This window comes from Scyliorhinus canicula, chromosome 7 (assembly GCF_902713615.1).
Source record: "Scyliorhinus canicula chromosome 7, sScyCan1.1, whole genome shotgun sequence".
Taxonomy (NCBI): domain Eukaryota; kingdom Metazoa; phylum Chordata; class Chondrichthyes; order Carcharhiniformes; family Scyliorhinidae; genus Scyliorhinus; species Scyliorhinus canicula.
The window spans coordinates 127,870,527-127,883,400 of NC_052152.1; the positions used below are offsets into that span (position 1 = coordinate 127,870,527).

At 52.0% G+C, this 12,874-nt stretch overlaps 1 protein-coding gene across 2 annotated transcripts in view; it reads right to left on the reverse strand.

The window, feature by feature from the left end:
* bmp7b (bone morphogenetic protein 7b) overlaps window positions 1-12,874 on the reverse strand; it is a 226,690-nt gene that overhangs the window by 51,961 nt on the left and 161,855 nt on the right. For both annotated transcript variants that reach the window (XM_038802915.1, XM_038802914.1), the window contains exon 3: window positions 6,964-7,112. In XM_038802915.1, coding sequence (XP_038658843.1) covers window positions 6,964-7,112 — 149 coding nt within the window. The remainder of the gene's footprint in view (window positions 1-6,963; window positions 7,113-12,874) is intronic.

A 12,874-nucleotide genomic window follows, 5' to 3' on the forward strand; every position in this document is an offset into this window, starting at 1 on the left:
CTGCTCGCCCACAGCTGAATTCCCGCCGAAAGATCGGTGGGATTTGAACCCAGGACCCCAGAGCATTACCCTGAGACTCTGGATAACTAGTCCAGTGACAATATCACTACCCACTACCTCTCCATAGCCTCTATCCTCACCACCTGTCCCTGCCTACAGGGTTACCGGTGGCTGCCACGACCTGTGTTAGCGATGGTCTCTGTGGCCCCTGTCCCATTTATAGTAGGGTCTACTGTGGGGCTCTTCACTGGGTGGCCTATGTGTTATCATGCTAGCAGGGTGGCAACTGGTTGTGTGATGGAGATTGTCAACTTGTGCTGCCAGTCACCTCCATGCTAAGAGGCTTGTGTATGTGCAGGTCCTACAGATGAAGGTGATCGATGGCTTTGTGTGTGTTTGCTGGCATCTTCACTGAAGTGTTAAGTGGCGCCTGGGTTTAACACACAGGTTGTGACAGAGAGCTGGTCAGGTTTCCTGGCTGGGGGACTTCCGGTTGCGGTGATGCGGAGCTAAGCCGCACGTTCGGCAGCTCCCGCTATTTTCGTACTCTTGGGCCCTTTTTAGGGCTCGTAATGGCACTGGACGGACTTTTCCCGGTGTGGGAAGACATCAGCAACGCTTTTCTGCCAGTGGATTGACTGGACCAGGAGCGGGGCGGTTAAAAAATCGGCTCTGGAGCAGAGAAAGGTGTGAGGGAGGAAGACCAAGATGGCAGTGGGCGGGGTACGGGGCGGGGAACCGGCAGTGTGGCAGCAGTGGGCGCAGGATCAGCAGGAGCTGCTCCATCGCTGCTTCAGGGAGCTGAAAGCTGAGCTGCTGGAACCGCGAAAGGCCTCACTTGACAAGCTCATGGCGACCCAGATGGCCCAGGGGGCAGAGATCCGCGATGGCCGGCAAAACGCCTCGGAGAATGAGGACAAAATCCTAGGCCTGGCAGTGAAGGTGGAGTCGCACGAGGCGCTCCACAAGAAATGGCACGCGAGGCTGGAGGAAATGCAGAACTGCTCGCGGCGGAAGAATTTGCGGATCCTGGGCCTCCCGGACGGGCTGGAGGGTTCGGACCCGGGTGCCTATGTGGTCTTGATGCTGAACTCGCTGACGGGAGCGGAGTCCTTCCAAGGGCCCTTGGAGCTGGAGGGGGCCCCTCGAGTGCTGGTGAGAAAGCCCAAGCCTAACAAGCCACCAAGGGCGGTGCTGGTGCGGTTTCACCGGCTCGTCGACCGAGAATGTGTGCTGAGGTGGGCTAAGAAGGCGAGGAGCAGCAGATGGGAGAATGCAGAGGTCCGAATTTACCAGGACTGGAGTGTGGAGGTGGTGAAGAAAAGGGCTGGTTTTAACCGGTCGAAAGCAGTGCTGCACAAGAGAGGGGTGAAGTTTGGCCTGTTACAGCCGGCGCGCCTTTGGATCATTTATAAGGACCGCCAGTATTACTTTGACTTCCCGGAAGAGGCCTGGGCCTTTGTCCAGGCAGAGAAGCTGGACTCGGACTGAGGATTGAGGACTGATGTACAGTGTTTGGAGGCTCTGTTCCCCCTTGTTCTTTTGTGTTGTTTTTTGTCTTTTTATTTCTTGTGGGGAAGCTTGTGGGATGTTTTGTAGGCCCATTGTGGCCCGGGTCTACGCTTCCCGCGTTTTGGGTTGAGGGGCGGGGTTAAAGCTGGAGGCGCGGGCTTTTTCTCGCGCTGGAGTCGGAACGGAAGGGGACTGTGCCGGTCGGGGGGAAGGGTGATAGTGTTACACCGGGGGGGGGGGGGGGGGGGGGGCCAGCAGGAGTCAGCTCACTTACGGAAGTACAATGAGAGGGGCAACGCAGTTAGGGGGGGCCCTAGCTAGGGGGGGAGAGGGGTGTTGGGGGGGAGAGGAGGGGGGTGTACCGGGTTGCTGCTGGAAGGGCCAAAGGGGAACTGAAGGTATTAGGAGGGGTCGGGACGAGGATCTGCCACTGTGGGGAACGGGCCGTGCAGGGACTGCGGGCGTGTGGTTGGCTGAGGAAGAGTGATGCCTGACCGGCAGGGAGGGCGGGTAAATAGCCCCCGATTCGGCTGGTCAAATGGAATGTAAGGGGGCTGAATGGGCCGGTCAAGCGGGCCCGGGTGGTCGCACGTTTGAAGGGGCTGGGAGCAGATGTGGCTATGCTCCAGGAGACGTGCCTTAGGGTGGCAGATCAGGTGCGGTTGAGAAAGGGGTGGGTTGGGCAAGTGTTCCATTTGGGGTTGGATGCGAAGAACCGGCGGGTGGCGATTTTGGTGGGGAAGAGAATGTCGTTTGTGGCGTCCAGTGTGGTGGCAGATATGTGATGGTAAGCGGTAGGCTCCAGGGGGAGCGGGTGGTGCTGGTTAATGTGTACGCCCCAAATTGGGACGATGCAGGCTTTATGCGGCGCATGCTGGGCCGGATTCCAGACCTTGAGACGGGGGGTTTAATAATGGGAGGGGATTTCAATCCAGTGCTGGACCCAGCTCTGGATCGTTCTAGGTCCAGGACGGGTCAGAGGCCGGCGGCGGCCACAGTGCTGAGGGGGTTCATGGACCAGATGAGAGGGGTGGATCCTTGAAGGTTTATGAGGCCGGGGGCCAGGGATTTTTCGTTCTCCTCCCACGTCCACAAGGCTTACTCCCGGATTGACTTTTTTGTCTTCAGCAGGGCGTTGATTCCGAGGGTGGTAGGCGCGGAATATTCGGCGATAGCCATCTCAGATCACGCCCCGCTTTGGGTGGATCTGGAGCTGGGGGAGGGGAGGAACCAACGCCCGATGTGAAGGTTGGAGGTGGGGCTGCTGTCGGACGAGGAGGTATGGGGGCGGGTCCGGAGGTGCATAGAGGTGTATTTAGAAACTAATGATAATGGGGAGGTGCAGGTGGGGGTGGTCTAGGAGGCGCTGAAGGCGGTGGTTAGGGGGGGAGCTGATTTCCATCAGGGCTCATAGGGAGAGGGAGGAGAAAAGGTGGATAGGAGGTACGCGGAGGTCCCGGAGGAAGGGCTATTGAGGAAGCGTTGTAGTCTCCAAGCAGAGTTTGATATCTTGACCACCAGGAAAGCAGAGACGCAGTGGAGGAGGGCGCAAGGGGCGGTATACGTATATGGGGAGAAGGCGAGTCGGATGTTGGCGCACCAGCTCCGGAAGCGGGAGGCGGCGAGGGAGATAGGGGGAGTTAGGGATGGATGAGGGAATCTGGTGCGGAGTGTGAGGGGCATTAACGGAGTGTTCAGGACCTTCTATGAGGAGTTATACCGGTCAGTGCCCCCAGTGGAGGAGGGAGGAATGGACCGCTTTTTGGGCAAGCTGGAGTTCCCGAGGGTGGAGGAGGAGCAGGTGGAGGGTCTGGGGGCGCCAGTCGAGCTGGAGGAGCTGGTTAAGGCGATGGGGAGCATGCAGTCAGGGACAGCACCGGGACCCGATGGGTTCCCGTTTGAATTTTATAAGAAGTTTTCAGACTTGCTGGGCCCGCTGCTAGTGAGGACCTTGAATGAGGCGAGGGAGTGGGGGGGCTTTGCCCCCGACAATGTCCAGGGTGTTGATTTCACTAAATCTGAAGCGGGTTAAGGACCCCCTTCAGTGTGGATCATATAGGCCGATTTCACTCCTCAATGTGGATGCGAAACTGCTGGCCAAGATATTGGCCAGGAGGATGGAGGATGTGGTGCCGCAGGTTATACATGAGGATCAAATGGGTTTTGTGAAGGGGAGGCAGCTGAATGTTAATGCGCGGAGGCTTCTCAATGTCACAATGATGCCTGCGGTGGATGGGGAGGCGGAGATAGTGGCGTAGATGGACGCGGAGAAGGCTTTTGACAGGGTGGAGTGGGGATATCTTTGGGAGATTTTGAAGAGGTTTGGATTTGGTGAGGGATTCATTAGGTGGGTGAGGCTGCTGTATGATGCCCCGGTGGCGAGTGTGGTTACGAATGGGAGGAGGTCGGAGAACTTTTGGGTGTACCGGGGACGAGACAGGGGTGCTCCCTGTCTCCCCTGCTGTTTGCGTTGGTGTTCGAACCCCTGGCCATGGCGCTGAGAGGGTCGAGGAACTGGAGGGGGATAGTGTGTGGTGGGGGAGGAGCATCAGCTGTTGTACGCGGACGATTTATTGTTGTACATGGCAGACCCGGTGAGGGGGATGCCGGAGGTGATGAGGATTCTTGGGGAGTTCGGGGACTTCTCCGGGTATAAGCTCAACGTGGGGAAGAGTGAGCTGTTCGTGGTGCATTCAGGGGACCAGGAGAGAGAGATAGGGGAGCTTCCGCTGAAAAGGGCAGAGAGGAGCTTCAGAAATCTGGGGGTCCAGATAGCCAGGAGCTGGGGGTCCCTGCATAAACTCAACTTTACGAAGCTGGTGGAGCAGATGGAGGAGGAGTTTAGGAGGTGGGATGTGTTGCCACTCTCCCTAGCGGGCAGGGTCCAATCGGTCAAAATGACGGTGCACCCGAGGTTTCTGTTCCTCTTACAGTGTCTACCTATCATGACCCCGAAGGATTTTTTCAGGAGGGTTAGTAGGAGTATTACGGGGTTTGTGTGGGAGCAGAAGACCCCGAGGGTGAGGAGGGTATTCCCGGAGCGGGGTAGGGAAGTACCCAACCTGTGTGGGTACTACTGGGCTGCGAACATGGCAATGATACATAGGTGTGTGATGGAGGGGGAGGGGGTGGCATGGAAGAGGATGTTTGCGACGTCCTGTGTGGGCACGAGCCTAGAGGCACTGGTGACGGCGCCGCTGCTGCTCCCCCCAGCAGGATATTCTACGAGCCTGGTGGTGGTGGCTACCCTCAAAATCTGGGGGCAGTGGAGGCGGCATAGGGGGAGGTGAAGGCTTCAGTTTGGTCCCCGATACGGGGGAACCAACGGTTTGTACCAGGGAGGATGGACGGAGGGTTTTTGAGCTGGCACAGGGCAGGTATCAGGCGGATGGGGGACCTCTTTCTCGATGGGAAGTTTGCGACCTTAGGGGAGTTAGAGGGGAAGTGGGGTCTCCCCCCAGGAAATACCTTCAGATACATGCAGATTAGAGCATTTGTTAGGCGGCAGGTGGCGGAGTTTCCACTGTTGCCGCCAAGGGGGGTTCAGGACAGGGTGGTCTCGAGGACGTAGGTTGGCGAGGGGAGGATCTCGGCAATCTACCAAGTGATGCAGGAGGGGGAGGAGGCCTCGGTGGAAGACCTGAAGGAGAAGTGGGAGGAGGAGCCGGGAGAGGAGATCGATGAGGGGACGTGGGCGGATGCTTTGGGGAGGGTGAATTCCTCCTCCTCTTGCGCGAGGCTTAGTTTAATCCAACTAAAGGTGCTGCATAGGGTGCATATGACTGGGACAAGGCTGAGCCGGTTCTTTGGGGGAGAGGACAGGTGTGTCAGGTGTTCGGGGAGCCCAGCAAACCACACCCACATGTTTTGGGCGTGTCCTGCGTTGGAGGGCTTTTGGAGGGGTGTTGCGGGGACCTTGTCAAGGGTGGTCGGCTCCAGGGTGGAGCCTGGCTGGGGGCTCGCAATTTTCGGGGTAGCATCGGAGCCGGGAGTGCAGGAGGCGAAAGAGGCCGGTATTCTGGCTTTTGCGACCCTGGTAGCCCGGCGCAAGATTCTTTTACAGTGGAAGGATGCGAAGCCCCCGAGCGCGGAATCCTGGATCAACAACATGGCTAGGTTCATCAAACTGGAGAAGGGTCAAGTTTTCCCTAAGGGGGTTGGTGCAAGGGTTCTTCCGGCTGTGGCAGCCGTTTCTAGACTTCCTGGCGGAGGATTAGGGGGTGGTCAACTTCAGCAGCAACCCGGGGGGAGGGGAGCGGGGATGGGTGGGGGGGTTACTTGTTCGCTATGGGGGATGGGTGTTTGGTTCCATGGTTTCATGTTCATTATTTTTGTTAATTTATTGCTTTTGTAATGGTGGGGGGAGGGGGGGGGGGGGGGGGGGGTTACTGTTTTTTTCTTGTTTTGTTGGTTAAAACTTGTTGCAAATTTGAATAAAAATTATTTTTAAAGAAAGGTTTCCTGGCTGGGGGCAGGATAGATGTGATCAGGGCATGGTGGACAGGCAGATCTTGAAGACAGTTGTCATCTTCAGGGGTGGGCTAGCTGATAATGTCACTGGTGAGGCTTTTACTCTGAGACAGACTGTGTGCTAGGGAAGGTTCCAACAGCCATGGTGCATGTGTTCTTTGGGATGAACTCTGCTTCTGAGGAGTGCACTGAGGTGTGCCAACACGTGGTAGGTCGGCGATTGAGCATGGCCACGCCCATCCTGTTGACGATACTGCTGGGGTCTGAGGGTTTCCAGAGGGATGGGGTGGGTAGGTTCCCATCTGACCAGATGTCCTCTGAGCATATGCAGGATACAGTGAGCAGTCAGCAGTGTGAACAGCCAGGATCCTGTAAGTTGCAGCTAGGCATGAGTTTAAATGAAATAATGCTGCAATTGGGGGGTCTCATCCCAAGGCACACCGATCCCTGAGTCCATGCACTTGCCACCAAGATGTTCCCTGCTACTCCCTGAGGTCCATAAATCAGCACAATTGTACTCAACCTCAATTTGTAAACTCATGGCCCAGCATATCCCCCACCCTACCATTACCATCAAGCCAGGAGATCAACCCTGGTTCAATGAAGCACCAGGCATACCTAAAAATGAGGTGTCAATTTGGTAAAGCTACAATACTTGCATGCCAAACAGCTTCAGGAGAAAGTAAGAGATAGAGCTAAGCAATTCCACAACCAACATTTCAGAGGCTGGATTATCCGCTAGGAAAGCAAAATGATCCGATGGCCCATTCCCATCCATATTTCACTGAGCATACTGGATTAAAATTACCTCCACTGCCAGTATGGATGCAGGTGAAGATATTGGTTCGGGCACAAATACAATGACACAGATATTGGATTACAGATGCAGACAAAGGTTCAGCCACAAATGGAGCTTTCTGTTCAAAATATTTCCGCAGTGCAAATGTCGAATAGTCAACAGTGCCAAATTCTGAATCTTACCCGTTGTTGTCTGCACAAATAACTGGAGGCCCAGGTTATTGTTTGGATTCACCACCCAATGATTACTCGTGGCTGTAATATCGAATACCAGCCACCCTTCTTCTGCAGCCCAGATAGTTCTAGTATCCAGGGGAAACAAGTCGGACTCACTGAAAGAAAATAAAGGGATATTATGCAAATTCCTGGTAGTTTGTGATAAAAAAGGTACAGGGCATTGATGAGACCGCAGCATAGAATACTGTGTAGAGTTTTGGGTTCCATGCTTAAGGAGCGATTAACTTGTGTTGGAAGGTTCACTAGACTGATTCCTGGGATAAATCAGTTATCCCATGAGGAAAGGTTGAGCAGGATGGTTTATGCCCATCTGCTGAGATTTTCCAGCATTTTCTCTTTTTATTTCAGATCTCTACCATCCGCAGTATTTTGCTTTTACTTAAGGGCAGAATTCTCCCATTTGGCCCATGGTTGGTTTGGTGGCAGGCGGCAGTGGAGAATCCAGTGGGAGCCAAAAAGACGGAAACCTGCCAGCGTAAAAAACAGTTTGCAATTCTCCCGGGTCAGTTCTCCTGCTGCCTGCTGGTGTGAACTCTATTTGCATTTATTTGCATCTTATGAATGCTAATTAAAACAACCTTCGCTGAAATCTTGTCAGGTATTCCAAAATGCAGGAAATCACAGTGGCATCAGATGCATTTGAAAAAGCACACACCTCAGTTCAACCCAACCTAAGTACCATAGTACTGTGCTGCTCCTGTTACGCTCGCTGAATGTCTCTCTGCTGTGACACCCCAGTTCATGCCCTCCAGCTCCATGCCGAGCTGGTCTTTATGGACAGCATTGTGCTGTAGAACACATGGACTCTCCACTACAGCAGTCTGAAGTTTTTCCGGGGGTAGATGGGGTGTGAAAACAAGGGGGGGCAATGTGAAAGGAGAGCTGTGCAAGGTGGGGGGGGGGGGGGGGGGTACGATGGTGGTGTGGAAGGGCAAGCGGGCACATTGGCAGGCAGATAAAGGTGTGAAGGCAGTGAAGGCAACATTTTGGGTTGGAGATTATGTTGTTGTGGTTGCCGATCTGTTAGAACCATAGGTTTGTGCTGGGTTTTCGGGGATGTCGGCAGGTGGGAATTGAGTTTTTCAGGGGCTTGTTTATATGGGGCAAATTCGCAAGGCTGGAGGAGTTGGAGGAAATGTATGAGTTGCCGAAGGGGAATAGTTTTAGGTATAGGATTTCGTGAGGAGAGAGGTGCAGCCCTTCTTGGGGCTGCCGTCTCCGGTGTTGCAAGACAAGCTGTTATCGGAGGACGAAATAGGAGGGGAAGGTGTCAGATAGTTATAAGGAATTGATGGAAAGAGAGGGTGCTCCGGTGGAGAATATTAAGCATAAGTGGGAGGAGAAGCAGGCCAGGACATGTGTAAACATGTCCTTGTGTGCGAGGTTAAGCCTCATCCAGTTTAAAGTGGTGCATAGGACCCACATGACGGTGGCGAGGATGAGGAGGTTCTTTGCGGGGGTGGATGATAGGTGTGGCCGGTGTGCAGGGGGGCCCGCGAATCATGTCCACATGTTTTGAGCATGTACAAGACTGAGGGGGCTCCAGCAGGGGTTCTCGGATGTGATGTCCGAGTTGCTGGGTGTGGGAGTGGTTCCGAGTCCGGAGGTGGTGATGGTGTGTTGGAGGACCCGAGCGTTTGGGGCAGGGGGTGGGGGTGGGGGGACAGAGAGGCTGATGTGTTGGCCTTTGCCTCCCTGATAGCCTGAAGACAGTTTTTGTTGGGTTGGAGGGACTTGGAGCCTCCGAAGACAGGGGTGTGGGTGAGCGACCTGGCAGAATTACTGAGGTTGGAGGTCAACTTCACTCTGCAGGGGTCAGTAGAGGGGTTCACCCAGAAGTGATTTCTTCAAGGAGAATTGAGGGGTCAGCAAGGGGAAGGGGGTTAAATTGGGGACGGTGGGGCGGGGTGGGGCATTGGTGTCAGGGGGATTGTAGGTTTGTGGTTGTTTGTTGGGTTGGTGTGTTCTTCTGATATTCTGTATTATGTGCTTATACGTTAAATGCCTTGAAAAATTTTTTTTAAAAAGGGCTACATCCAGTGGAGGACAAGGTGAGGGAAGCACCAAGATGCACCACGGAATTGATATCCTTCCTCAGACTAGGCAATTATTATGGGAGGTTTATTCCGGATTTGGCCTCCTGCTGTCTCCATTACACATACACTGCAAAAGTACCAGTAATGGTCTTGCGAAGTGCCACAGATGGAGGTCTTCGAGAAAGTAAAACACCAGCTGCTGTTGTCCAATTTATTAGCCCATTTTGACCCCAAAAAGGAACTCATCCTGACATGTGATGCTACCCCGAACAGGGTTGGAGTGATATTTTCACACCGCTGGAAAGACAGGACAGAAAGGCCGATCACCTAGGCATCCAGGACTCTCGAATGCTGAGCAGAGGTAGTCACAAATCAAGAAGGAGGGCTTGGCAGTCGTGTTAGAAAATTTCACAAGTGTATCGATAGCAGGCATTTTATAATAGTGACTGACCAGAAGCCCTTATTGGGGCTTTTTGAGGATAATCCCATGCCCTATTGCATCCACCTGGATTCAGCAGTGGGTTCTGTTACATGTGGCTTATGAATATCTCTTCGAGCATCGCCTTGGAACGTGTATAGCTAACGCTGATGCCTCGGGTCACCTCCCACTGCCCACAAGCCTGACTCCCTTGCAAGCGTTGGAAGAGGTCACGGTGACCCTAATATTTTAAAAGACATTTCTAGCACCCTCAAAGCAAATCAAGACCTGGACCCAAAATGATCCAACACTGTTAAAATTGAAGCACATCATCCTGAACAGAGGAGTCAGAGGACAACCATCAGATGACATGAAACCTTATCTGACCCAAAAGACAAACTCAGTGTTGAGGACTGTATCATACTTTGAGAGTCCTGGGTAGTTGCCCCCCTCCCCCCCCCCCTCCCCCCCCCTCCCACCACCCAGGATGGTGCCTGATTTTAATGGAGCCTGATAATGGTCACCCTGGGGTCTCTAAAATGAAAATGTTTACTAGGAGCTATCTCTGCAAAACAAGAGATTATTGTAATAATCTTTATTGTCACAAGTAGGCTTACATTAACACCGCAATGAAGTTACTGTGAAAATCGCCTAGTCACCACAATCCAGCGCCTGTTTGGGCACACTGAGGGAGAATTCAGAATGTCCAATTCACCTAACAAGCACATCTTGTGGGAGGAAACCCATGCAGACACAGAGCAAACGTGCACACTCTGCACAGACAGTGACACAAACCAGGAATCGAACCCGGGTCCCTGGCATTGTGAAGCAACAGTGTTAAGCACTGCGCTATCATGATTAGATGCCCCGTTTAGGAGATGGGAAGGGAAGGAGCTGATTTGTTCCTCGAGGGGTGGCTTGCCAGTTTAGAGGAATTGACAGAAAATTTTGTGCTCTCGATTTCAAGTTCTTTCAGATATCTCCAAGTTCGCAACTTTGCAAGACTGATTTTCCCAACATTCCCCGTGGTGCCGCCGACATCTCTAATGGAGAGGTTCTTTTGATTGCGGGGTTGGAGGAACTGGTATTAATAGACAAATTTTGTGGTAAGATTTGGTGCCAGTGGAGGGGGCTAAGGCTAGGCGGGAGGAGGCGTTGAGGCCCATATTTGATGATGAAGTGTGGAGTGAGGCCTTTTGCAGGGCGAACGCCATGTCCTCCTACATGAGGTTTGGTTTAATCCAACTTAAGGTAGTTTTTAGAGCGTCCCTGACCAAGTCCAGAATGAGTTTTTTCTTTGCAGGGATGGAGGTCAGGTGTGATTGCTATTCAAGTGGTCAGGCCACAGCTTGACATAGTCATACTCACCAAATCATACTCTTTGACAAATGTCCCTGGCTATGCCCTGTTCTACTGGAAAGACAGGCCCACTAGAGGTGGTCTACAGCCAGGAGGGAGTGGCTCTGAGAGTTCTCAACATTGACTCCAGACCCAATGCTGTCTTTGTGGCATCAGGTCAAGCATGGGCGAGGTAACCTCCTGCTGATTGCCACCTATCTTCCCCCCTCAGCTAATGTTGAACATTACTTGTAAGAAACTCTGAGGTCAGCAAGAAAACAAAATGTTATCTGGATGGAGGACTTTAATGTTCACCACCAAGAGTGGCTCTTTAGGAACACCACTGACTGAACTGGCCGAGTCTGAAAGGAATCTCTGTCAGATTGTGCCTGCGGCAGGTGGTGAGGGAAGCACCAAGAGGGAAAAACCAAATTGATCTCATTCTCACCAATCAACCTGCTGCAGATACATATGTGTATGACAGTACTGGTAGGAGTGACCACCACACAGTCCTTGTGGAGACTAAGTGCTAGATTCATAATGAAGATACCATCCATTGTGTTGTATGACAGTAACACAGTGCTAAATGGAATAGGTGCAGAGCAGAGCAACTGTAATCCATGAAAAGCTGTGGCAGTAGAATTGTATTCCACTGCAAGCTGTAACCTCAGGCCTGATATATTCCTCACTCTACCATTACCATCAAGCCAGAGGACCAAACCTGGTTCAAAGAGAAGTGTAAGAGAACATGCCAGGACATACTTGAAAACAGTTGCCAGCTTTGTGAAGCTACAACAATGGAATATATGCAGGCGAAACAGCATAAGCAGCATATATAAAGTCAAGCGAAACCAGAACCAATAGATCAGATTGAAACTCTGCAGTTACAATTGGCGGAGGGCAATTAAGCAGCTAGCTGAAGGAAAAAGTCCATGAACATTGGCATCCTCAATGATGGAGAAATTCAGCACATCAGTGCAAAAGACAAGACTACTATCATCAGCCAAAAGTGGAGTGAATGATCCATCTTTGCCTCCTCCTGGGGTTCTAACCTTTTTCCGTTAATTCCTCTGCATTATATGAAATGGGTGAGCACACTTAATATAGCACAGACTATGAATCCAAATGACCAGGTTATCAGAAAAACCCATCTACTTCACTATTGTCTTTCAAGAAGAAATCTGCCGTCCTGAACCAGACTGGTCAACATATGACCACAACTCCACAGCAATATGGTTGATTCCCAATTACCCTCTGGAATGGTCCAGCAGTCATATAAAACCCAGTTCAATCAAACATCCAACAGAAAAGTTGAATACAATAAAATCTGATGAACCATCCAGCATTAAGCTAGGCACCAGAGCTTTTACTGTTGCTGAAACTCTCTTCCAAAGAGTACTGTGGTTGTATCTGTACCACATGGACTACAACAGCTTAAGGTGGCTCAACACCACCTTCTCAAGAGCAATTAGGATTGGACAGCAGATGCTAGCCTTATCATAGATGCTCACATCAAGTGAATTAATTTTTTAAAAATCCTGTGCTTCAGAACTAGCCCTCCTTTAAGCCAAGCTCAGTAAGAAGTCTTACAACACCAGGTTAAAGTCCAACAGGTTTGTTTTGAATCACTAGCTTTCGGAGCACAGCTCCTTCCTCAGGTGAACAGAGAACAAAAAACAGAGAAAAGTACAGCACAGGAACAGGCCCTTCGACCCTCCAAGCCTGCGCCAACCATGCTGCCCGACTAAACTAAAATCTTCTACATTTCCGGGATCCGTATCCCTCTTCCGTCCCTGCTTCCAACACCTCCTCTGGCACCGTGTTCCAGGCACCCACTACCCTCTGTGGAAAAAATGTACCTCGTACATCTCCTCTAAACCTTGCCCCCTAGTAATTGATCCATCTACCCTGGGAAAAAGTCTCTGACTATCCACTCTGCCTATGCCCCTCATAATTTTGTAGACCTCTATCAGGTTGCCCCTCAACCTATGAGAACCAGTGAGAACAAACTGAGTTTATTCAACCTCTCCTCATAGCTCATACCAGGCAACATCCTGGTAAATCT